The 25,495-nt window shown below is 33.4% G+C and overlaps 1 protein-coding gene across 7 annotated transcripts in view; it reads right to left on the bottom strand.

Annotated features, from left to right (window-relative positions):
• Positions 1-322: 322 nt before the first annotated feature.
• USP15 (ubiquitin specific peptidase 15) overlaps positions 323-25,495 on the bottom strand; it is a 120,472-nt gene continuing 95,299 nt past the window's right edge. For 5 of the 7 annotated variants that reach the window (XM_060657080.3, XM_060657082.3, XM_060657083.3 and 2 more), the window contains 14 exons: positions 21,688-21,861; positions 20,089-20,247; positions 19,785-20,009; positions 14,987-15,070; positions 14,802-14,896; positions 14,512-14,703; positions 13,490-13,605; positions 13,044-13,316; positions 12,591-12,661; positions 12,161-12,276; positions 11,394-11,543; positions 9,697-9,800; positions 5,367-5,455; positions 323-2,320 (listed from right to left, as the gene is read on the bottom strand). In XM_060657080.3, the coding sequence (XP_060513063.1) occupies positions 2,138-2,320; positions 5,367-5,455; positions 9,697-9,800; positions 11,394-11,543; positions 12,161-12,276; positions 12,591-12,661; positions 13,044-13,316; positions 13,490-13,605; positions 14,512-14,703; positions 14,802-14,896; positions 14,987-15,070; positions 19,785-20,009; positions 20,089-20,247; positions 21,688-21,861 (2,031 nt within the window). In that variant the 3' untranslated portion in view covers positions 323-2,137. Of the gene's footprint in view, positions 2,321-5,366; positions 5,456-9,696; positions 9,801-11,393; positions 11,544-12,160; positions 12,293-12,590; positions 12,662-13,043; positions 13,317-13,489; positions 13,606-14,511; positions 14,704-14,801; positions 14,897-14,986; positions 15,071-19,784; positions 20,010-20,088; positions 20,248-21,687; positions 21,862-22,127; positions 22,447-25,495 lie in introns of those variants that run through there. The other 2 variants (XM_060657085.3, XM_078449742.2) reach the window with 2 other exon arrangements.

Genomic DNA, 25,495 nt, shown 5'->3' with positions numbered 1-25,495 from the left:
TTGGTTTTTCTTTAAACCTCAGAAAAATGGAAAGTCTATTAAGTGGTAGACAGCAGAAAGACTGCAAGCTCTGAGTGGAGGGATGTTTGTTTACTGCTATATCTCAAGACTACAGAATAGTGATTAGTAGGTGCACAAATATATGTTTAATGCATATTTTTAAAAACTCAACTTTAAAACACATCCTTAACAGGATTTGTTTAGCTGTGACATGCTTTCCTTTCTATTTTTTAACTATATGATAACTAAAAAGTCTATCATATAGTCACCTACCCACATAGAATTTTTATCAAGATTCAGAGTAAGAAATAAAAGACTTAAATAAGGCCTTAAATAGCTTTATTGAAATCTGTATAAATAAACATGCACATTTCAAATGTAAACTCAAGTGAACTCAAGTGCAGACAAAATTTTAACCTCTGTCATGCAGGAGGTTAGTTTACATTAAAAAAAAAAAAAAAAAAAAAAAAGGAGAAAAGAAAGAAAAGAAAAAAGGAAAGAAAACAAAAAACAAAAACAAAAAACAAACCCAAAGCAGCTTTTAAAATACCAGGATGAAAAACCAGCTTTAATATCAAGGTATAAAGCAAAGCCATGATCAACATACCTCATTTATCCTGGTCAAATGCATTTTTTTCTTTTTTACTTTTAAATGCTAACATAAATAAATAATTTACCAAAATGTGCACTCACAGAGTGAACTTTTATTTACAATACACAATTTATAATCTATTGTATTTGATTAGTTCAAGTGAAGAACATTATACTTTTTGCTTTAATAACAGTGGGACACAAAGCAATTTCTCAGGTAGTCGATATGTGAAATGTGCCCCAGCATTTAGATTTTTCTATTAAAGGCAGTATTGTATGCCAATCGACAATACATTCTTTCAACTAGATCAAAGGGAAAAAGCAGCAAATGAAAAATGTTTCAAATGTTCACACATATTTTTGGCATCCTGGATCCTTGAATGTGGTGAACTAAAAATCAAATTCAAGGTTTGTATACTTTATATACTATACAGGTTCTGACTCTAGAACATGCAAATGCCAATTCTCTTATAACAAGTTACCTTCTGAGAAAAGCTGTAAGGCTATGGTGAATTCCATCAGGAACACACAAAGAAAGTTAACAGACCTACCTTTAAAGCCAATTGTCCATTAGTGATTTAAAGGCCAGTATATGAAAAAAAATTTCTCATCTAAGCTTGATGTAATTATTACTATGGACACAGAATACTATAAGTCTGTCCTTATATGTATTATAGCAATTGGAAGGGCTAAAGGTTGCCAAATTACCAAAAAATGGGGTAGAGAAAAACAGACAGCAAAATTTTTAATTTTGGACCAACACCAGATTAAAGATATGCGTTTTAAAGCAAGTCAACAAAATTTGAATACTTAAGGAATAGATCTCAATAGCAGTAAAAAATACTTACATTTAACTGAAAAATGATTTTAGATGGAGTGTGAAATCTAGAACCTGTTTTTCACAGCGGCAGTACTATGAACATAACATTCTGGATTTTTAATGATTCTACAGAAGAAAATAACTTTTCCAAGATTGTTTCCTGTATCATGATTTGTTTTTTTAATAGGCCCATGTTGATTACCAGGGACAGATTTGAAAATTTGGTTTTCCAAGAATACTACTGCAGTATTTATGCCACATTGATACCGCAGCTAAATATCATAGTAATACATGTGGCAGCCTAATGCACATGAACTAGATTATCCAAAAACTAAGTTCAGCCATAGTTTTCTTGCAGTATTATTAGAGCAAAATAAATGACCAACATCCACAAATTTAACATCTGTCATCAATTAACTCACATCCAAAAAAATTAAAGAAAACATAATTCATCAAAACAGCAGCAAACTTAAAAGGGATTTATTTGTGATTTCCTATATATATTTAGCTTGTAATTACAAGACTGTAAATGTATTAAGAGACAATTTCTGTTAAAGTTTTCATTGTGTTTCACTTCAAGTACTGCACAAGTTAAAATCTGATAAAGGATTTACATTCGGTTATCTGAAACTCCCCATCTCAGACTTTTGTTTAATGTGGTGGGTAACCTCATCATTTCATACCACCAGCAGGAAAGTCTCTCTTTTATGGCTTCTAGGACTTTCATTAGTTAGTGTGCATACAGTTTTCGTTTTCTATATCATTGTCATTATCATTGCTATCTTCATCACTTTCTAACGGGATGCCTGTGGCAGCTGAAGCACCTTTAGTTTCTCGGTCAAGAGGAAAAAAGCCAGTTCCACTGAAAGTGTCTTGTCTCTGGTAGAACAGTACATATGCTGCTTTGGACTGTTGAAACAAACAAAGGATGTCAAAATGGGCATAAGTCTCAAAGATCATATTAAGCACAGTATGGATTTTTCACCTGGTAACTGATTTTGGAGACAGGGCATAAGTCAAATAGAAAAACTGTACATGGACAAACAGAACTTATTTAAATTGGTTAAATACAAGATCACTGCTATATATAAAGGAAGAAGTGTCACTAGAATGAATATTTTTATTCTTTTAAATTAGCTAAACAGAGGAGTAAATGCAACTCTATCACAGATTAACCTAGTTACTGCCACATGAAACAGTTCTATGTCTGCTTCCCTCCTATGTCTAAGGAAAAAAGGAAAGCTTCTTTCTAATACTCATCCCTTCCCTCTCAGTTTGCTCCAGAGTCCAGCTTTTCCTGCTGCTTTCAGGGTACTGCTCCATTTGTCATCACTGCGTATATTTAGTGATTCCAATTGGACTTCTTGGCATAAAAAACACTCATGTCTCTTCCCATTATAAATCCCTCTCCACTCTACCACCTGCTCCAGCTGCCAGGCTATAGACAGAGCCACCAAATAATATCCATTTTTCACTCTCATGCAAACCCCTATATTCAGCACGATCTGTTGCGCCCATCATTCTACTGAAATTTCAGGCTTTCACTAGGGGCAATAACCTGCTGTAAACAAATTAAATGGATACTGTTTAAAGTTCTTTTATTCAGTCCCGCTGTAGCATTTAATGCTTTACTATTTTTCTTTCCTACATCAAACAATTTTTGGCTTTCATGACACTACTTTACCATAGATCTTCTATCTCCAAGGTTGCGTCTGACTTTTTTGTGGGCTTAGTAAATCCCGACTTAAAAAAAAAAAAAAAATCATGTTCTGTCCCCTGCCCACCACTCTTTCTTACTCTGTATCTTCTCACCTGGTGACTCATTCAAACCTATGGCTTCAAGTATAAGACCAACAATGCAAATTTATAACTTAGGCTGGTACTCACTCCTGAACTCATAATCTCATAAATCCATTTCCCTGTTGTGTATACAATACTACCAACAACTTTATTTTTACTTGCTTACTTATTACTACTACCATGCTTTAAATTTAGAAACCTGTTTTGCTGAAGTGACATGACAGCCTTGTTTTTGCTGCAGGCTGTAATAGCCTGCTTCTTGTCTCAAATTCCAAATTTAATAATGTTCTATTGCTTAACAATCACCTATGATTCTCACAGTTTTTAAGAAAAGCTTTAAACTGTGAAGAATGTCATTTTCCTTGATCTGACTGCCACGTTTAGCTCTAGCCTAATTTCTGCCCCATATTCCTAACAGGTATTTCCTTTCAGTAATACTACATTGTTTGCTGTTTTGCTAAATACCATGTTTTATCATGCCTCCTTGCTTTTGTAGTACTGTTTCCTTTGCTTCTTTTGTTTAATTTTTCTATTTGTAGTTGCAGACTCAGGTCAAACACCACTTTATTATGCAAACTCCCCTACACTGGTCCTATCTCCTTACACCCCACATCAGCAGAGATAGCTGTCCTTTCTCCTTATAGCCAAGATATTTAATAGTACTTATGATATAATTGGTAATTTACTTCTCTCTCACCTCTGGACTGTAAGCCTCTTTAAGTTAGAGATAGCGGTCTTTTAATCTTGTTTAGAACTGAGTCCTACATGAAGAAGGTACTCAAATACTTGTTGACTAAATGAAGTATCATCATTGTTAAGATGTAAGGTAACATTAAATACATGTATTGTATAAAAACAAGATATATTGTTTATTTGAAGGCAAGATTAGGAAAGCACTGTCAAAGACATGTTGAAAGAGAATATAGGTAATTTCAGGATGTTCTGGCTGAGAGATTAAAGAGGAAAACACGACTGAAAAGTGACAGATGAGAGCTGAAATTAGAAGTCTAAATATAAACTGGAAATGTAATTAACTTAGGCACATACAGATTTTAAAAATATTAGCGTTCTAGTCTTTCTTTTATGTTATAGCTATAGGGAGATAAGCAACAGTACATAACACACACACACAAACACACAAACTTAAAATATCTGTAGAGAATTCAAAATTATTTCATATCTCTTCACCCAATGATGAATTGAAACTATGCCAATAACAGAGCTCAGAAGTTTATTAATTTACTAAATTAAACAATATAAGTTGAAGACATTTAAGGCATTATGAACTCAAGAAAAAGCTGGTTTCTGCCCTCAACTGAAACTGGGAAATAAAGCAGTCAGTGCTCTGAACACCAAAAGAAAATCTCTATCTGGGAAATATGAGCTCCGTGCTCACAGGAGCAAATACTACATTTCTCACTCTTCATAATATTGTGGTCAAACAGTAAAATTCATAGAAGGCAAACTTTAATAGAAAAATAAACCTTTATCAAGTGAGTGTTAGCTTTCTTCTTAGAATCAACTCATCATCCCTTCACCAATCAATATTTGATAATAAAAATATGCTCTGATGGGAAGCAAAGCAAATGCCAATATTTTGGCTCCAGCTGTAGCTGGTTAACTGATGTAAATGTGAATAGATGTTACTTCCTCATTTTTCTACTATTCAGAAGATATCAAAGTAACAGATACACAAGGTTAATTAAAAAAAAAATCTCTAATTTGTTTTATCTAATCATGTAATTTTGAGTTTAAATGTTTAACTGTCATACAGGATAAGACTTTACTTTAAAAATCACAGGTATGGTAAGGAAGACCCTTAAAGGATTTTCTTGTTTTCTATATTAGTACTCTGATTTTAAGTAGTCAATGTCCCAAAATATCTGAGCTCATTTCCCAAAGGAAGAATTTTAAATTCCAGTTTTCATGTTGAAAAGTACCAGAAAAAATTTCATGTTGCAATTTATGTTTCTGTTAGTGGGCAGATTTAGAAGACAAATTTCCATTTAGAGGACAATTTTACATTTCTTTAAATCAGAGCAAGTCTCTCTTAACTATTAGAATGGCTAGAATACAGACTAGAGTGTTCCATTCCATGGGCATCCTTAAAAAAAAATGGACCTTGTAATTTTCAGGAAGTAAAAGACACACTTACCACAATCTGGTCTTCAGATGCAGTTGAGACACTACTGTCATCAAAGTAGTACCATTTTCCATCATCTTTATTTTTTGCGAAAGCAGTATCTAATGAAAAATATAATCACTTCTGTGACTGGAATGATCTATGGTTTCTGGGGGGAACCTGCAAATCTTTACAATCATCTATATAAGGAATACATACTAAAGCTGCATGATAATCATGTACACAAGGCCTATATTTTACACATTCAACTGATTCCATCGATTATAGGTTTTATAAAGCATAATTTCCTAAAATCTAAACACCTAAGATGGTTTTCAAAGAAGTTGAAATCTGTGACTTTTTTTTTTTAATCCCAAGGACAACAGAATAGATCTATTATTTTTTAGTGCACAGAATAACAATATGAATGACAATAAATGAGAATTAACATTTATGTAGTGCTTATTGCGGATCAGGCACAAAGCTCTGTACTTTACATGTATTATCTCATAGAGAAGGTATTATCTTATTCTTTTTCTAGTTTTAGAAATGGGGAAAGTGAAGCATGAAGAGAAATTTAATGTCCAAGGGTAAAGCTGTTAATTGGCTGAGTTAACATTTAAAGCCAGGTCTGTCCCTGACTACAGAGTTTGACATTTCAAACATAATTTAAATTTTGTATTTCAGTTATTTTTATAAATATTTACAAATTTTTTTTCAATAATACTATCCCAGTAATTTGTAGTTTTTACACCAAAAAACAAAAGTACTAAGCAAGAGAAAAATAAAAAGTGATTAATCTGTAAAATTTTTAAAGATTCGCTTTATCAGGGCACCTGGCTGACTCAGTTGTTTAAGCATCCAACTCTTGATTTCGGCTGAGGTCATGATCTCACAGTTCGTGAGATCAAGCCCCATGTCAGGCTGTGTGCCAACATCACAGAGCTTGCTTGGGATTCTCTCTCTCCCTCTCTGCCCCTCCTTCACTCACACTCTCTGTCTTAAAATAAACTTAAAAAAAAGTAAAGATTTGCTTTACCTTTAAAAGTTAAAAAAAAAAAAATGCTCCCTCTCACATCCTAGGCTTTATATAAACTATCTAATAACTGAGGAAACAAAGTTACAAAATGTCCCCCAAACAATTATCTGCTGTCATAGCTTCTAAAAAGTGACACCTTATAGGCTATATCTTCTGGATAATTCTACACCTCACAAAACAAAATTACTGCTCTTTTGGGTGGATCCTAATGTGGGTTGTAAGTTTGTCAACTGAACTGAATACCAATGCACCCACAAATTAAAAGAAACATATTGCCAGGCTGAATAAAAAGACAAGGTCTAAGAATAAAATGGTTTATAAGAGACAAATCCAACAAAAAGGCACACAGAGTTTGCAAGCCAACTGATACCAAAATAAAAAAAGTCAAATACTGGTAAAAGGAACGAAACAAAAAGAGCTACCCATTTTAAACATAAGTGCAACTAATAGTGCAAAACAACTAATAAAGTAAAATAGATAAATCAACATTTTAGTAAGAATCCTGACAAATTCCTCCCAGAAATATAACAAATATATCAAAAATAACCAGAGATAGTAATGATTTGAATACAACTGATAAACAAGTTATTAGAAACATACAGAATTCTATGTCTGAATGAGAAATATATAAATTTTTCAAGCACACAAACATTTAAGAAACAGACCCTGTATTAAGTTAAGGCACATGGAAGCTTTAATAAACTAAGGATTAATATAATACAGGCAATATAACCAATTGTTCTGTAATAAAATTAAGACAAAAGGAGAGCTTTAAAAAAACCATGTTTTGAAAAGCAGATCATATGAGGTGCCTGGATGGCTCAGTCAGTAAGCATCTGACTCTTGATTCTGGCTCAGGTCATGATCTCATGGTTTCTGAGTTCAAGCCCTGTATCAGGCTCTTCATTCATGGTGTGGAACCTGCTTGGGATCCTCTCTCACCCTGTCTCTCTGACCCTCCCCTGCTTGTGCTCTTGCTCTCTCTCTCTCTCTCTCTCTCAAAATAAATAAATAAACATTAAAAAAGTAAAAAGAAAAGCAGATGATTAAATGACCTTAGACTAACTGGAAATCATAAAGGAAATTAAAAAGATATATAGAATTTAAAGTCAATGAAAATACAACTCAAAATTTATGGAATAAAGCAGTATTTAGAGGGAAATTTAGACCTTTAATTATAGCCTTCAAGAGAGCATGGAAAAAAGTGAAGCAAAAGGTAACAAAGTATTCAAACCAAAAGTTAAAAAAAGAGGAATGGAGCAAACTCAAAGTAACAAGAAGAAAATATAACAAAGTGGGGTGCCTGGATGGCTCAGTTAAGTGTCCAACTTTGGCACAGGTCATGATCTCGTGATTTGTGGGTTTGAGTGCCTCACTGGGCTCTGTGCTGACAACTCAAGAGCATGAAGCCTGCTTCGGATTCTGTATCTCCCTCTCTGTCCCTCCTCTGCTCATGCTCTCCATCTCTCTCAAAATAAATAAAAAAATAAACATTAAGAAAAGAAGAAGAAAATATAACAAAGAAATCAGTGAGAAAGAATACATTCACATAACAAAAAGAAAAATTTAATAAAGTGAAAAGCTAATTCTTTGAATAGATTAATAAGATAGACCTCTGGACCTAGAGAAAAGAACGAAAAAGGGACAAAGACATCACGTAACTGTATTATATATAACGATTCTCAAATAAAGTGGAATACACAGATACATTTTTAGAAAAGTATAAAATGCCATAATGCATACATCTTGGGGAAAAGAAAAGTGAACAGACTTCAATAATCATGACATAAATAGAAAAAACTATGGCTATGTAAAAACTACATAAAACCAGATGGTTTTACAGGTGAATTCTACTAGACTTTCATGAATAGTTAATTCCTATACTATACTATCTGCTTTAGGATGGAGAAAAAAAACTATCCCAGACCGTTTTATTAGGACAGACTGTAATCTTGATTCCAAAGAAAGAATATAAAAAAATTACAAGACCATTTCACTTAGGAATGAAATCTTAACCACTCTAAATAAAATTAGTTAACCAAATTCAACTGTGAATTTAAACACAATTTTAAGTAAACAAAAATTAATTTCTAAATTTTTTTTTTTAAGTTTATTTTTGAGACAGAGAGAGACAGAGCATGAACAGGGGAGGGTCAGAGAGAGTGGGAGACACAGAATCGGAAGCAGGCTCCAGGCTCTGAGCCATCAGCCCAGAGCCCGACGCAGGGCTCGAACTCACGGACCGCGAGATCGTGACCTGAGCCGAAGTCGGATGCTTAACCGACTGAGCCACCCAGGCGCCCCAACAAAAATTAATTTCTAAACAAAACAAAACAAAACTTAAAAGGTTAAGTAGGAATGCAAAGATGGTCCAAAAGAAAAATCTATCAATTGGAGAGTGTGGACTAGTATAACTGTCCTGGAGAGCCATCTGGCAGTACCTAAATACTCTGTAACTCAGCAATCTCACTTCTGGGTATGTTGCTCAAAGAAATTCTCACATAGGGGACCATAAACAACGATTTTTATCTGTCCTGTGGTGTTAGAAAGTTAAAGGCAATTTGGATGTGGACCATGAAATGAGCACAGAGATAAAATATGGTAGATCTAAGTCCTAAGTGGTTAGAAGCAATTAACTAAATGGACACAAAGTAACATAGAGATGTCTTATGTGTTAAGAGAAAAATGTAAGATCTGTAACATACTGCACCAACCATGTAAAAACTAACAATGACACATGATTTATAACACATACATCAAGCATTTTAGAAAGGGAAAGGGAAGGAGAATGGAAATGGACACGAGTCCTGACCATGATGTCCCTGTACATTAAAGTGAAAAGTATGATTAACTCAATACTTTACTCCTGATGTTAAAAAAGGTTCAAAAGCTAATTCATTCATTAGTCAAATTTACTGAACAACTACTGTATGTAAGACACGTTTTATATTTCCTCTTTAAAAAATTTTTATTTTAGAGAGAGAAAGGACACGAGTGGGGGAAAGACAGAGAGAGAGTCCTAAGCAGGCTTCATGCCCAGCGCACAGCAGGGGGCAGAGATCATGCCCTGAGCCGGTATCAAGAGATGGACACTTAACCAACTAAGCTACCCTGGCCTACCGCCCCCCCCACCCCCGCTTTTTTTTAGAGGCTCCAGGTCCAATGTGGAGCTTGAATTCATGATCCTAGATCAAGAATCACATGCTCTACCAACTGAGATGTTAAGCACCCCAAATTTTCCCTTTTAGTAGTAAATATCTTAAGAAAAAAAGTCTGCAGTTATCAAGCATCATAATTTTAGCAAAATGGTAACTGTCAACTTACAGTGTCCTCCTCCCATCCCTCCATAGTGGTTTGAAACAGCAATCAAATTATAGCGGCAAGGACCTGCATTTGGATTAATTAGGAATTCTGACATATCCAGGTCACTGTTTAACAAAGAGATCAAATTAGTTTTGTTTTCTCTAAATGTCATGAATTCTATTCTCTGTCAATGTTGCTTGACTCTCATTTATATAAAAAATAGCTCTTTCACTAAAGAAATCACTAAGAACCAAAGAACTGTAAAACAAATCACACAAACACACACCCTCTGAGATGTGAACATTTTGGCAAAATTATTCTTAAAAGGTTGGGAATTTCCAAATTCTCTACTGAATGCTGTTATTCAGATTAATGTTTTTGTGCTAATACATTTAACTTTCAGTATACTAGTAAAACAGTCATCACCCTTTACCATCTGGACCCTTTTAATTTTTTAGATTTTTGAAGTCATTTTTAGTAATTATTTATTTAAGGAAGAATAAAACAATAGTGAAAACGAACTTTCACAGAAATCTTATAATAATGTAGATATATCTAAACCCAATATTTATTCTATTTTCCTGGTTTTGATAATCTATATATCCCGAGTAGGCAACATTCTTTGAAATGCACCCAACTGTTTGTAATCTGTCATGCACAAAACTGTAACATGACCATTTTATAGCTTATCATTATTCATTTTTGGGTACTTGTGTCATCAAAAAGCAATAATGATCCTAAATTTCAAATATATCTCTCATAGATTCTAGATTATCATTACTGCTGGTTCTTCTTATACTTACACACTGTTAAAATGTTATATTTTTGAAAACTTTGATGATTCATAATTAAGGACAAAATTGCCATTGGTTTCTGGTAAAAAGCTGCAAAACATTTTTAACTTTATAATCAACAATCAGAATAAGCAATCCAAAGAATGTTTTCAATATTACATAATCTATTTACTTCCAGTCATCTAGTACATACACCTGCCTATGGCAGTTGTCTACTTATTAACTGTCTCAAACTTGTGGTGCATAAATATCATAAAATATAAAAGAATACTATCGATTTTCTTTTAGCAAAATGGGAGAGTGCCAAGTTATTGCTGCAAAATGTTATGTGATGAAGTCCTTCCTGGACCACGTGAATGAGAATACGCTATTTCATTTTTGTCCTTGTGAATGCTCTATTAAATTTAGTGAAAGCTTAAAAAAAAAAAAAAAAAAAGACTACAGAGATGCTGTCTCCAGACTTTTTAAAAAAGTGATGTAATACTCTGGACAATGCGATAAATAAACTGAAGTATGACACAACAGGAATGAGTGATTACACTACTGTGCCATCTTTTTAAGCAATTACATTATTCTGTTTCACATTATTCCAGTCTTCTTTAAAAAGCATACCAAGGAATAACTGATGATTAATGATGAAATAATTCCTAGGAAAAACAAAATCACTAAAATCCCACAGAGTATCTTAGATATATAAACAGGGCCAATGAACCCGTATGATAACGTAACATAAAATTACTTTTATTTCGTTGTTCAAAAAGGTGTATTTTCTTTTTGTACTTTGAAAAATATCTAAAAAGGAATAAAATTGTTACTGATCCTTACAAACTGCTAGAATGACTCACAAATACTGGATCTGATGCTACCTTATGTTTATAAAAACCTACAGCTGTCCAATGCTGATAAAGCACAATCAAAACTTACTTGATGGGAAAATCAACTAATGTATCCAATTTGTCTCTCATGTATCGACTATAAGAAAATCGTTTGAGATGTACCACAAGTACTGGAGGCAGGGACCATAAATCCAATTTCTTTGTGGCTTGCTGATGTTCTTTACAATTTGGACAATACCTAAAAATAAAGAGAAATCTTTAAAGCTTGATAGAGGTAATGAAAACAATAATTAAAAAATGCTTGGAAAGTTCTTTTATTCAGTACACCTAATATATACCAGACTGATAAACTCCTTTATCATTTTTATCTTCAAAAAAATCAGATAATGAGATAAATTAGTATGTAAATAGGTATCAAAGAAATGATGAAGGCTAGATTATTTACATTTTAGTATGCTAAAAGAACACAGAACTATGTTGAGAAATAAGCATTAGAAAATCTTAATACTTCTGGGCTCTAATGGAATTAAAGCACCACAAAACGTATGACTTTCCTAAAAAGGTTTCTATCAAAATGGCTGCACAGCAAAAAAATTCTTGGGAAAAAGTAACTAAAATTAATTATCCATAGTGAAACAGCTATTAGAGAGAATACAGTAATGAGATTAGAGCTTAACATTGTAATATTTTTAAAGACATTTTAATCACTTTTAACAGACTATTATCATATAAAGAAATGCTTATTATTTAAATTATCAAAGGGAATTTAGTACTTTTTCAACTTGATATATAGCACATACCTTAGTATAAATCCTTAAAACATAATTAGAAACATTTTTTAACTTTGTCTCTTACCAGGGATCTTCAGCACCTAGCTTTTCTTTTGTTGTAAAAAGCTCAATGCAATCTTTTAATTTCACAAAGGGTTTTTTAGGAGGTTTATATTCCACACTTTCATGTTTTTCAAAATCCTAAAGAGAAGTATTTCTTGAGTTAAGAGAACAAATGAAACAAAACTCATTTTAGTGATACCATCTTACTATGAATAGTAATGAAAAACTCCTAAACTTTCTCAGAAGAATTATAAAGCTTTTTTCAGCTGAGATTTACACACGTCTAAAAAACTTACGATTACACACCTACATGGATGATTGAAACTGTTAATAGAAAGCATGTTCGAAACCAACAAGCCTTTTCTAGTCTATAACCAGCAAAATAAACACATCTGGTAGCAGCAGAGTGTAACAAAACAGTATGATCAACATGGGAATGAACGATGACTTACCTCAGCGGCATTTTCATCAAAATATCTTTTTTTCAAATCAGGATCCCAATCCAAAGCAAGAAAAGATCTTTCTAAGATGGAAAACATATTTCTCCTTTAAAACTTAATATGCTTTCATGTTAAAATCAACATATTTTAATATTAAGATATATACCAGAATAAACAAATAGCCATCTTTTCTACTTGCACTAGGTGATCAGGATAAATTGCTGTTTCCAAGCCATTAAAATATTTAAGCAGTTAAAGAAAAAAGATACAAGACTTAAGAATAAGTCCAACCCCCATTTAATAAACAGTGATGTGTTTAATATACTTAGAAATTAAGACTTTTCATTCAAGATTTTATACAAATAGGTAAAGGTTATTTCCCATGACTGTTGAATTTCATAGTTTTCACCTAAAAAAAAACATGGTTTGCTCAAGTTCAGTGTTCAAGCCATTTTTCACACTTACCATCTAGTCTAAGCTGCCTCTCGTCAAATCTTATATGCCTGGTGTCATCTTTGATGTAGTTGATATCAGTATTGCCTAAATTGTTGAACTGGAATGTAAATAGTCTTTTTTTGTGTCCCGTGAGTTGACTTTTACAAGTTTCCTCAGTACATAATCCATTTTCAGAATCATTATCTCCTCCAACTGAATCTTCAGACTGACTGTTTTCATTCTCGGAGGGAAGTTCTTGATCCTGGCTGGATTCATCATCTGGTTCATCTGTTTCCATCTCACCTAATTTTAGACATTAGAAGTCTTTAAATAAACCCAATGCTACATTTCAAAATTAATATTAACATTATTTTTCCCAGCTTGAAGATATTTTTCAGTTCCTTAATCCCCATCTTCTTTTTTTCTGAGGCAATAATCCAAGTGAAAGGTGTTATAATTTAACAGGAAAGTCTTACTTGGTGAGCCTTCTTCATGTATCCCATTTGGGCCGTTCCCATTAATATTTTGGTCCTTACAGCAGTGTAGGGATCCTTCGGTTTCTTCGGTTTCAGTAGATATTTTGACATATCGGCTTAAATAAAATCAGAAATCAAATTTAAGTTCTATGAAGGTAGAAACCTTAAAAAAACATTTTCCATTCCTTCAGTGAAACATAACTTTTTAATGGAGTAATGCTGGTCTTATACTACATTCAAGGATAAATTCAAACTCAGGATCTAGCACCATAAGTGCAAGTGACTAATCATTTCTGTTTTGGTTGTCTATATAAAAAGAAAGACAGCAATTTGTTACTTCTAGGGTTTTAACATCTTTCTATGTTAAAAGTTTGTGGCAAATAATTTCTTGACTTAAAAAAATTATTATATAAATATCCACATTTAGATGATATGTATTATTGCCAAGATTACTTATAACTCTATAATATGATCTTTACGTATGGGTTCTGGGATTGTAACAATTCAAAGAGGTATGCAAGAAAGAATACTATATATGTCAGTTAAAAATGATAAAATAAAAGGGATCAAATGGAAGTCTTGATTATATTATAATTCAAATCAAGGTTTTAGGAAGACAAAAAAGGGGTTGCCTTAAAATACTATCAAGCATGAACGTTTATCCTTTTAGATAAAACCATCAGTAGGAGTTCTTAAACTAGCAATGTGTTTAACAAAATGAAATATCTGAAATTTGTTTTAATTTCACAGTGCTGATATGACAAGTTCCTATTTTCTTCCAACTGTAAACTTGCGGTGTAAAACAGCTAAAAGAATTCACTTTCAGGGTTTGAAATTACCTCAGTAATGTGTTTTACATGATTAAGAGACAAAATTAAACTATAATTTGATTTTTTAAGTTGCTACCTGTTTAAACAAAGTTGAGATAATATAGGTTTATCAAATTATATTCTGATAGTATGCTGCATATTTTTTATTAACTATTTTATTGTTTTGTCAATGAAGAACTGTCTGACACTTACCACATTCTCAAAAGCAGGAGATTATAGAGTTTATCTTCAGTGTTGTTTCGTGGTACAGCCATAAGAAAAGGCTGACCAAAAAGTGAGGAACCAGTATGGTGGGTATAACTTGAGTGTCTAAATTTTTCTCTTAGGCAAACAGGAATAATCACATGCTCTGTATCTTCTGTCCTATTGATATTAATTTCAAACCTGTAAGGACAAAACTGACCATAAACTCTGAAAACTTTTACGTTATTTCCTCTGAATTTTTCCCAAGTAATATTTTGCACAATGAATTTTATACTTACACATAAATATCATCCCGTTCCATAATACTACTAAGGTTTTCATCCATAGCGAATATTCTGTGAAATCTATGATTGTATATATCAGTAACTATCATCTAAAAGGAAATAAATTTCTATTAATCTGGTTTTACATCACTGAAAAACTCAACTCCAACTTACATACTTCAAACCCAGAAACATCTTACCTTATCTGCAGGTACTCCTGACAAAGCAGACAATGCTGTACAAAGATCAAGTATGTTTCCAATTTTGGGGACAACCACTTTGTACTAAAAAACAAAAAATTATAATGAATTGATTACTTTGGAAAAAATATTCAGTAGTTGGAAATGACCTCATGTGACTTCCTCACATTCGCCTGGTATTTGGCTTACAGTGTCTGTCTCCAATCCTGCCGTCATCCTCGCCACCATTTTTCATTGGGATAATTTATCTTAGCCTTACTGTTTCTTGGCTCTTTGATACAAAGACACACACTTACTTTCAACTGGAGTTCACTTCTTGCACCTTGTCATAAACTGGCTTCCCCTCTGATATCTTAAACTCTTCATACTACTGACTAACCAACCACTACTTAATTTTCCTGGAAATTCATTTTTTCCTATTCTTGGCTTGCATTTAGAGCTCTAGTCCTTTTAATTCCCAATTTTCTCCAAGTTTACCAGCTTCCTACTGTCTTCATACACTTTCCATCCAGATCCCATATGATTGATTCATCACTTCAACTACTCTATTGCAAAACCTTTATTTTGTTATTCAGTTTTATTCTTGCTATACTTTCTTAGAGCTGTTTGGATATGCTGGTGGAACCTGACCAACTTTAGAGACTGGTTTGCTACAAATTCATAATGTCCAACTCTCAACAGATCCTTCAACAGTTGCCAGAAATTCTGTGCATCTCTTATTTGCTTTTTCTCTCAGTTACCATATAATTTACAAATCTCTCAAAAAAAAAAAAAAAAAAAAAAAAAAGGAAACCAGTCCCTCATTGCTTTCCCTCTAAAAATTCCCCTCTAATTATCTTTCTCCTCTGCTTTCTAAATAACATTGTTAAAAGTAATGTCTACATGGACTATCTTAACTTCCTCACTTCCCATTCACTCATCAATCCATTCGTGGCTTTTGTCTTCATCTCTTTATTTAAACTGTAACCAAGGTTGTCAAACCCTGTTAGAGTTTGACCCTAGCCCTCTTCTGAATTCTATAGGCTCTCTTTAGAGACTGTGATAATATATCCCAGTTTACTTTGGCCAGTCCTGATTTAGTCTGCTGTCCTTGTATAATTATTAATAATGGCCCCTTTTATTTTTAAGAGTTCTGGTTTAGGTGATAGATTATAAGGTCATCCTAGCCTTGGGGATCTCATCCTTCTAAGATATTCACTATCATTTTCATAGACCTCATTACCCAATTTCTATCTCAAGAACAGACATCTCTTCTCTAGTCTAGATAAACTCAACACCTAATGAAAACTCTACCTAAATTTTCTTCATGCATTTCAGCACGTCCAGGACTACACATGATTTAAGTCATTATTAGGTCAACATATCCAATATTAAAACAGGTTTCTTCCTAAATCTTTCTTCCTATATATCCCATTAAAATAAATAACACCACTATTTCCTCAGTTTTACAACCCAGTAAGCTTGGCATCATCTTTGTATACCTGTAAACATTTTTGTTTCTTATACTCAACTGGTTCTTCAAACTGCCATCCTGACACTAATATTAAGAGTTCAAGCGCTTTTCATTTGTCATCTGATCACTGCAAAAACCTCTTATATGGTCTTAGTACATCTGACCTAAGCTTTTCCAATCCAATCTTTGTACTAGCTTGAATCTTCTTTCTCTAATACAAATCTGTTTAGTAACCTTCGATGGGTGCCCTAGCTTTTAAGATGAAGTCCAACTTCCTATCATGGTGTCAAAATTCTTTGTGAGCACTTACCATATTATCTACTTATAATTTCCAGAAGTGGGACATGTCCTCTTTCACCTTTAGCTCTTTGTATATGCCAATCTCTTGGTCTACAATACCTTTATTTTCAGCTTTCACTTGTTTAAATCCTAATCATCCTTAAGGATTCAACACCGGCATTATTACCAGTTTGGGTATGTCACTCCTTCTATATACTCCTAAAGTACCTTATCATAGCACTTTTCACACTGCATGACAAACTTCTTGGGAACAAGAAACAGGAACACTTTTGTATTTCTAGCACTTTGCAGAATCTTAAGTTCCAATACGTAATACATGTTCAATACAATTACTAATAAACTTCTATGACCTAAATCAACTTCGGTGATGGGAAAACTCATCAAGTAGGTTAACTCAGCTAATTTCCCTTTCCTCTTCAGCTGGTTAAAGCACATTGTTAATGAGGCTATCATTTTGTATTTGAGTTGTTACAGCCTCCAACTGGAAAAAAACCTCCCAATTCTTCTGTGCTGACCATGACTCCAACCTCTACAAATCTGTACTTTTGGTGAGAAAAAAAATCAAGTGAGAAAAGAGGTATACTAATGAAATTAATATTGCTGGAAAAATAATTTAAAATCCAAATCATGGAAGAATATCCAATACATGCCTCTGGGCTACTGTGTAATTTGAATGCAATCTGTCTCTACGTAATATAGATTATATTATTGGCATGGGAGAGTACAGTCTTTAACAAATGTACTGTGGAGAAACAGAGTATATTCTTTTGTTGTGATCAATTTTTACTTATTGTTTTATGCTGCTCTCTCATTCCACTATACTCTTTGGCATATACTTGTAAACTTACAAACTAGAGAGGTAAGGGTGTAGTTTAGCATTGCCATGGTTTCCCTCCATTGAAAAGAATGTTAATTTTATACTTATTAAAGGATGTGATTTTAGAAATGTGAACACATCTCCCCCAGTCAAAAATAAAAGCGGGTCTTTACTGGCCCTCCTTAACATTCTTAGTACTACTGAATGAAATATTGACACGAGGGCATCAGGCTCATTGACTTCAGGAAGGAAACATAAAAGCAGCAGCAAAAGAAATAGGGGGAATTCCTACAACTGAATACATGACTAGTCTCCACCACACTTTAATTACTTTGAATGAAAGGACTGTACTTTTATGATGAACACTTCATTTACTGTGCCCTTGCCGACAGTAAAACCAAACACTTTGACTAAATTAATGGTAAGATTGTAAATGCATTAAAAGCAAATGTTTCTATCGATTTCATGACATTGTTATTAGCTGAATTGTGTCCCCTTAAAATTTATATGTTGAAGCCCTGACCACCAATGTAATAGCCTTTGGAGATGGGGCTTTTAGAAAGTTTAGATGAGATCAAAAAGGTGGGTGCCCTTACAGATTATGTGCATGCATGTGGTCTCTCTATGTAAACACAGCGAGGACAAGACAGAGTCTGCACTAGAAACCAACCATGCTGGCACTCTTGATCGTAAGACTTCTAGCCTCCAGAACCGTTTGCCCAACAGAGCTTTACACTCTCACTAGGCGTCCAACACATATTTGAATGAATAGAATTTTTGAATATTTCTCCATTAGGAATGCATTTCTGCAGTAGAACTCATGGTCTAGCAGAGAAATGATTAAGTAAACCAAAGTTATAGGGAAATTTGGTTAAGTGCGGGAAGAGAATTTTAGGGGAACTGAAGGTAGAAGAGGAAGGAACTACTTTTGTTAGGGTGGGTCATGTGTCAGAAAAGGATTAATAAAGGGCGGAAATATAGTGCTTTGCTTCACAAATTTTAAAAATAATCCTATAATACTAGGCAATGGAATCAGGCTGACAACTGATATTAAGGCCTTTTTCAGGGCTCTTGAATTGAATAACCAGTGTTTGATACTCCAAACTGTTAGAAGATCAGAACATTATTGAAGCAAGTATTTATAGCTGAACTAAATTACTTTAATTTTTTTTTAATGTTTACTTATTTTTGAGAGAGAGCATGAGTGGGGGAGGGGCAGAAAAAGAGAGAGACACAGAACTCAAAGCAGGTTCCAGGCTCCATGCTATCAGCACAGAGCCCAATGCAGGGCCTGAACTCGTGAATGGTGACATCAGGACCTGAGCTGAAGTCGGACGCTTAACCAACTGAGCCAGCCAGGTGCCCCCTTTTTAAAAATTTTTTATTTATTTTTTTTGAGAGAGAGAAGGAGAGGGGTGAAAGGGGAAGGGAGAGAAAGAGAATCTTAAGCAGGCTCCATGTCCAGTATGGGGCTCGATGTGGTGTTCAATCTCACGACTGTGAGATCATGACTTGAGCCAAAATCAAGAGTTGGACGCTTAGCCGACTGAGCCACCCAGGCATACCCAGGCATCCCAGCCCAACTAAATTTCTATTTCTCCTCCAAGTTGTTAAGATGACTAAAAATTACAGGTATTTAAATATACCATTATCATAACATGAATCAAAATGTGTACTATTAGTTTTATTTTCAAAAGACACTAGAAAAAAAATTACAATTAACATTAAAATTGGAAAATAGGAAAAATATTTATCATAACATTGCAAAATTGAACCTCTCATTTTTTCTTTTGTAAGAAAAAGCCTTTGAGAATTTTATTTTTACAAATAATGATACTTTACACATCCCTCAGCCTTTCACGATTCTAAAAAGGTGTATTAATTTCCAAAGTATTTAGCTTATAAAATCTCTTACATATATAAACTTAATTATTGAATTGTGCTTGAGACACAAGGTCTCAACACTTAAGTTTTTGTTTTGTTTTTTTAATTTTAGAGAGAGAGAGTGCATGAGAGTGTGGAAGAGGGGCAGGATAGAAAGAGACAGAGTCTTAATCAGGCTCCAAGCTTAGTGTGGAGTCTGACATGGGGCTTGATCCCACGACCCTGGGATCATGACCTGAACTGAAATCAAGAGTCAGACACTAGACCAACTGAGCCACATAGGCGCCCCTCGACACTAAGTTTTAATAAAAGCAACAAAGGCAAAGAAAACAATCATGACCTACCTGCATAGGTTTGGTAAGTGGATCCATTCTAACCAAATAAACTTCCAAAGTACGTTCTTTTTTCATGGGCAATGGAAGTGTCAAGTAACAAAAAGGATCAAATGTTACTGAAATCTTAGCACATTCAGGACAAACTAAAGTTGATTTAAAAAGGCCGTGAAATATATCTACTATGATAGAATCATTTCTTTTTAAATGGTTTTCCCAGGCTTCTTCAGCAACTATCTGTAAGAAAAACAGACACATATTACACAGAAATATCACATTATTTTAACAATGGTGACAATGATATTATTAAATTTACCTTATCTGGCCTTCCATCAGCATCTTTTAACTGTATATATGGTTTTTTCCTAATTCGATTCAAATCCTCATGCAGTCCATCTAATAGGAAAGCTAATAGCTCTTGACAGTCCTGCTGCTGGTATCCAGAGAACTGAGGTGCAAAACGTCCTACTTGCGTCTGCAAGAAAAGCAAAAATACAAAATCAGTTACGGGGACAAAATTGATTAAAACAAATATGATTCTCATTATTTATGGATTTTATATTTGTGAATTCACTGACTCTGTTACAATCTATTTGTAACCCTCAAAACAACTTGTGGCACTTTGGCAGTCATTTGCAGATAGGTAACTACAGACACATAAGTACATACAGATAATTACATATCTAAAAACATTTTTAAAATTATAACTAATCTCTAATGTAGAAATGTTGACCTGAGGAAGTAACAAGGAGAAAATATGGTAGAGTTTTGTACAAAGGATTTGGAAATACTCAAACTTATTAAAATTCAATAATATTTCTGGGTCACTAGAAAAAATTACAACGCTCTCCTTTACTTTCTGTGTATAAAAAAGAGGGTAAATTCCAGAGGTAAAAGGAATGTTTGTGTTCATATATAATTTTCCTAGTCTTTGCAGTACTATTTTTTTATAAGACTGAAAAGAAATGTGAAAGGAAAAGTCAGATATCAAGAGCCTGTTTACACATAATTTTAAAAGAGAATAGCTGGCAAAATGAAACTAACTAGAATCCTGGGTAAGGATTGAGAAATAGTTTGTCTAAACTAGCTTGTTCAAAGCTTAGAAAGTTAAGATAAATACAGGAGTATTTTGATTTGTTGTTTTTATGTTTTAGGAACTAGTATACAGTTAATAAAATATTGCTTAGCAGATGTCCTATATGAGCGTCATTTGTGTATATTAAAAAATGGCTGAAAGCTGAGAGCTTCTTATTCTCTTTTAAGTTTAAAATTTCCCATAGATCTCACCTGTAAATAAATAGGAAAACTCTTTTAACTATATAAAACTAAATTTCATTCTTATTTGAATGACAAATTAAAGTTTTATTGGTTCTAAGAAACCACTTCACAAAAAAGAATGAACTTAAAAGTGTAAGGATTATATTGAAAGTAATTCATATTTAGCGCTGGTTATATAGACTAGTTTCATTTTAATAATTTTTCAAATTTACAAGGACTCTCAAAATAACCTGAGTGCTTAGACTTCAATGACATGCCCAAATTTAGCCTTTACATTTGTATAAATAAATTTATGTAGGTTTCTCATATATGTATTTATTATAAAGCAACCTGCCTATGCTCTGCTGTCTCTTTCTTGTCATTTTGTACCATAACAGTGTTTTCCAATCTTTATTTCAATATTTCCCTCCCCATCTCCAAGAGATTTTTTAGACATTTTAAAGTAATCGTCCACCCCACCTCCCACCCAGAAAATTGAACAGCACTGATATACTGTGTATCTTTCTATTTGTGCTAGGTCCCTATGGAGGGCCATAAGCCAATGTAACAGCTATGATTTTTCACTGCTTCCCCCAAAGAACACATTTTTGTTCTGGGGGTCATATAGCCCTAACGAAAATGTATTAACCATACTAACCTTAAAGGCTCTTGGCGTGACATAGCTAAATTTTCCAGACCACATTTGTTTGATCAATTCAGCATAAGATTTAGCTATTTCACCTCTCATTCCTAAGGGATTGTCAAAATTGAGTTCTTCTTGATACTTATCATTGAGGAAATATTCAGTAAGTGGAGGAGTGTTGCTCAAACACTGCAAAGAATAAAACACATTTTCAAGTAAAAGTAATCACAGGTTAAACATGTAAAATGAAGAGAGAAACAAACGGACTTGCCATAATATATAGAGAAAAATTTAAATGATGGCCTCATGAACTAATAAATAACTGGTCAAATGAACACTCAAATGATGCACTCAACTATTCATTTCCCAAATTTCAAATCAATTACTTATAATAAATGAAAATGCTATTATTTGTTGCTGTAAAATCTGCATTAATTTTAACCACAGCAAACTACCTGTTAACTGGGAGAGAAGCTCAGAGTTTTCTTTCCTTCTTTTACTTGATTGGTAGAAATTATGGTTTGTCTACTCATCCCAGGCACCTGCAAATTAGCCTGAGTAGGTAAAAACTGAGATAGAGTGCAAGCAAGAAATTAACTTTAAAGAGGTATTTATTGCTTCCATTGTCAATTCCTTATGAAAGAGCAGCCTTTACATTTTCCATTTGGTCAACCAATTTTAGAAGGGACAGTACAGATTCGCTGAGCCTGAGGAAACTTAACTTTTGTTATGTGAACTCTGGCTAAGTGTGTTCTTACTTCCTCCAGTTCTTCAGTATCATGACAATTCAATTTTCCTTTTTGGCAAGATTAAAACTATGAATTAGTTAATTCTCCATCTCCTTTCTATTCAGAATGAAATAATTTAGGAGTTAAAATAAAATAGATGACAGAAGTACAGTTTTTCCGTAACACTTTATCTCAAGATAGAATAATTTTAAGTTGATAATACCATATAATTTGAACCCAGTGTTATTATTCTTTATTAAGAATCCAATATTACTTTATGAATTAGATGTCTAGAGTCATTAAATAGAATATGTAATGACTGACATATACTTTTCTTTATTTTTACTGCAGGAAGACATTTGTCTTGGGAGTCAAAGTTTTTCACAGCTTGCTTACCACTCATTTAGGTTAATAGTCTGGGATTAAACAGTCTTGGTAGCTATGAAAAGTTCAACCTGCTGGGTTCATGCCAATAACTGGCATGCCATAAACTATGTCTATATACCATGTACTGTTTGACTAAAACTTCAAAATTAAGCATATTTGGGGTGCCTGGGTGGCTCAGTTGGTTGAGCGTCCGACTTCGGCTCAGGTCACGACATCACGGTCCGTGAGTTCGAGCCCCGCGTCGGGCTCTGTGCTGACAGCTCAGAGCCTGGAGCCTGTTTCAGATTCTGTGTCTCCCTCTCTCTCTGACCCTCCCCCGTTCATGTTCTGTCTCTCTCTGTCTCAAAAATAAATAAACGTTAAAAAAAAATTTAAAAAAAAAAAATTAAGCATATTTGATTTTTTGAAATAAATTATGATGTTCTGTTTTGTGGTTTCAATTATGAATTAATTTAGGTTTACTTAAGTAACCATAACATCTATTTTGGTATTTTCAATGTAATAAAAATAATACTGCTCAAATTGGTAGTCTAGTACCTATAATAAGGCAAAAGGGAAATTGTTTATAATATCATGGAATTTGTATTATATAATTAATTCTTAGGCAATGAAAGCAAAAAAAAATGTTTAGAGTGGACTATATAGACCTTAGTGTCATTTACAAGCCATTTTCAGCAGATATCAAATTTTATGTGAGCAAGAGGAAGATAAAGGTAGATTACAGTGTAGGAGGCGATTCAGGAAAGGATACTTTCCAACTTCTGAACTCCTTTTACATGTCAACCTCTCAAAATCTTACACAGCTTTTGAGATTCATTCTCTTTTCCTTTTGCATTATATGTTCTTTTAACTATAAACCCAGCACTAGAGGTAGGGTCAGGCAACCCAGAATACACCACGGCTACACTAAATGCCACCACTTAGTAGTATCATCTGATTTAATACAAACAGGATGAACACTAACATAGTCAATGAGGCAAAGGGGAAGTCAGACAGCATTTCCAACAATTATCAGCTTTCAAATCCTTGTATTTGATCAGTTCAGGGTTATACTAAGAATATGATATTCTACTAATGTAACACAATTATACAAAGAACCTAATTTATGGTTTTACCAAACTAAGAACCAAGTTGTACAGATGTGAATAATTTTTGAACTTTGTTTTCACTTAATTCTATGTATCCTTATCTTGCAAAGAACTTCCAAATATAATTTAAAATCTGTAGCTTTCCAGTAGCATCCGGAGTGATTTTCCTAAAATGTATATCACTTTCATGCTAAAAATAATGGCAATTTCAGATTGAAATCTCAATTTTTGAGAAGAGTCTGTCTTTTGCCCACCTATGTGGCCTCTTATCTTGCTAATACCTTTATGTGACTCTATCCTAGCCTCACTTAATTACTTGAGGTTCATTGACCTCCATGTATTCTCTCACTCTTAAATTTGCAACATCAATCCATCCCATCTATGTGAAATATACCTTCTTTGTTCTATTAACTTCTACTAAACCATCAAGATTCAGGTATCCTGTCTGGGAAGTATTCCTGGATTTCCTTCTAATGTTTCCTTTGGTATGTTTCCATATTGCATAATGCTCACTTGTACTACACCACTTATCTCCTAATATACTGTAACTTTAATTTTAGTTTATCTGTCTTGCCAAATGGACTGTGACCTTCATGAGAGCAGGAACCATAATATCAATTATATGTATATCTCCAGCACTCAGTATGTGTACAATAAACACACGTTTAACAAAACATGTTTTTGCCTATATATACAAATGTTTTTATCCTTTTGGCTTTTTAAATCTTTTCCTTCAATGTTTGGCACAGAGCAAATTTTTCTTGAATGAATTATTACTTAGGGAGGCAAAAATATATTAGCTGGTAATGGATAATCTCAAAAACTTCATCAAGCACTTCTACCTGATTTAATGGTTTAAATCACTTGGTTTAAATCATATAAACCAAAAGAAGGACAGCACCTATTAAAAACTTGCCCATGCTTTTGTGTGACTCTTGATCTCAGGGTTGTGAGCCTGAGCCCCACAGTAGAGATTATGTAAAATAAATAAACTGAAACATACAAACAAGCAAACACCAAAAAACTTTCCCATCCTTTTAACTTTCATTCAATTCACTATCTACTTTGTAGTGGGTCTCTGCTTGGATTTTTTTTTAAAGTCGTTGATACAGAGACCAATGATTATTTTCAAAGTGACACAAGCCATTTTGAAGATGACTATAATTGAACATTAACAAACTAAAAACAAAACACAGTTTTAATAAGTGCTTGTATTACTTATCAAGATATCATAACCAATATATTTTGAGGTAACCCTTATGTTTAAATTAAAAAAAAGCATTCTATTTGTTAAACATAATTTTTAAAAAATTTAAGTATAGTTGACACACAATGTTACATTAGTTTCAGATGTACACCAGAACATACTGTGTTAAGAAACTCACAAGGTACATTTTTCTAAAAATTTATACAAACATATATAAATACAGAAATTCAATAGACAGTTTAAGTGTTCTACTAATGCACATATCATAGTAGTTTAAAAACTGAAACTGATGTCAGACTTTTCTTTCTCATATTGTAAAATACAATACTTTTCTCCCTCACCTTGAAATTATTACTCTGGGAATCATTATATTCTTGGAGTAGTATAAAGACCACCTAAAATACTAAAAGTTC

Source organism: Panthera onca, chromosome B4 (genome assembly GCF_046562875.1).
Source record: "Panthera onca isolate mPanOnc1 chromosome B4, mPanOnc1 haplotype 2, whole genome shotgun sequence".
Taxonomy (NCBI): domain Eukaryota; kingdom Metazoa; phylum Chordata; class Mammalia; order Carnivora; family Felidae; genus Panthera; species Panthera onca.
This window is presented reverse-complemented; position numbering and strand designations above follow the sequence as displayed.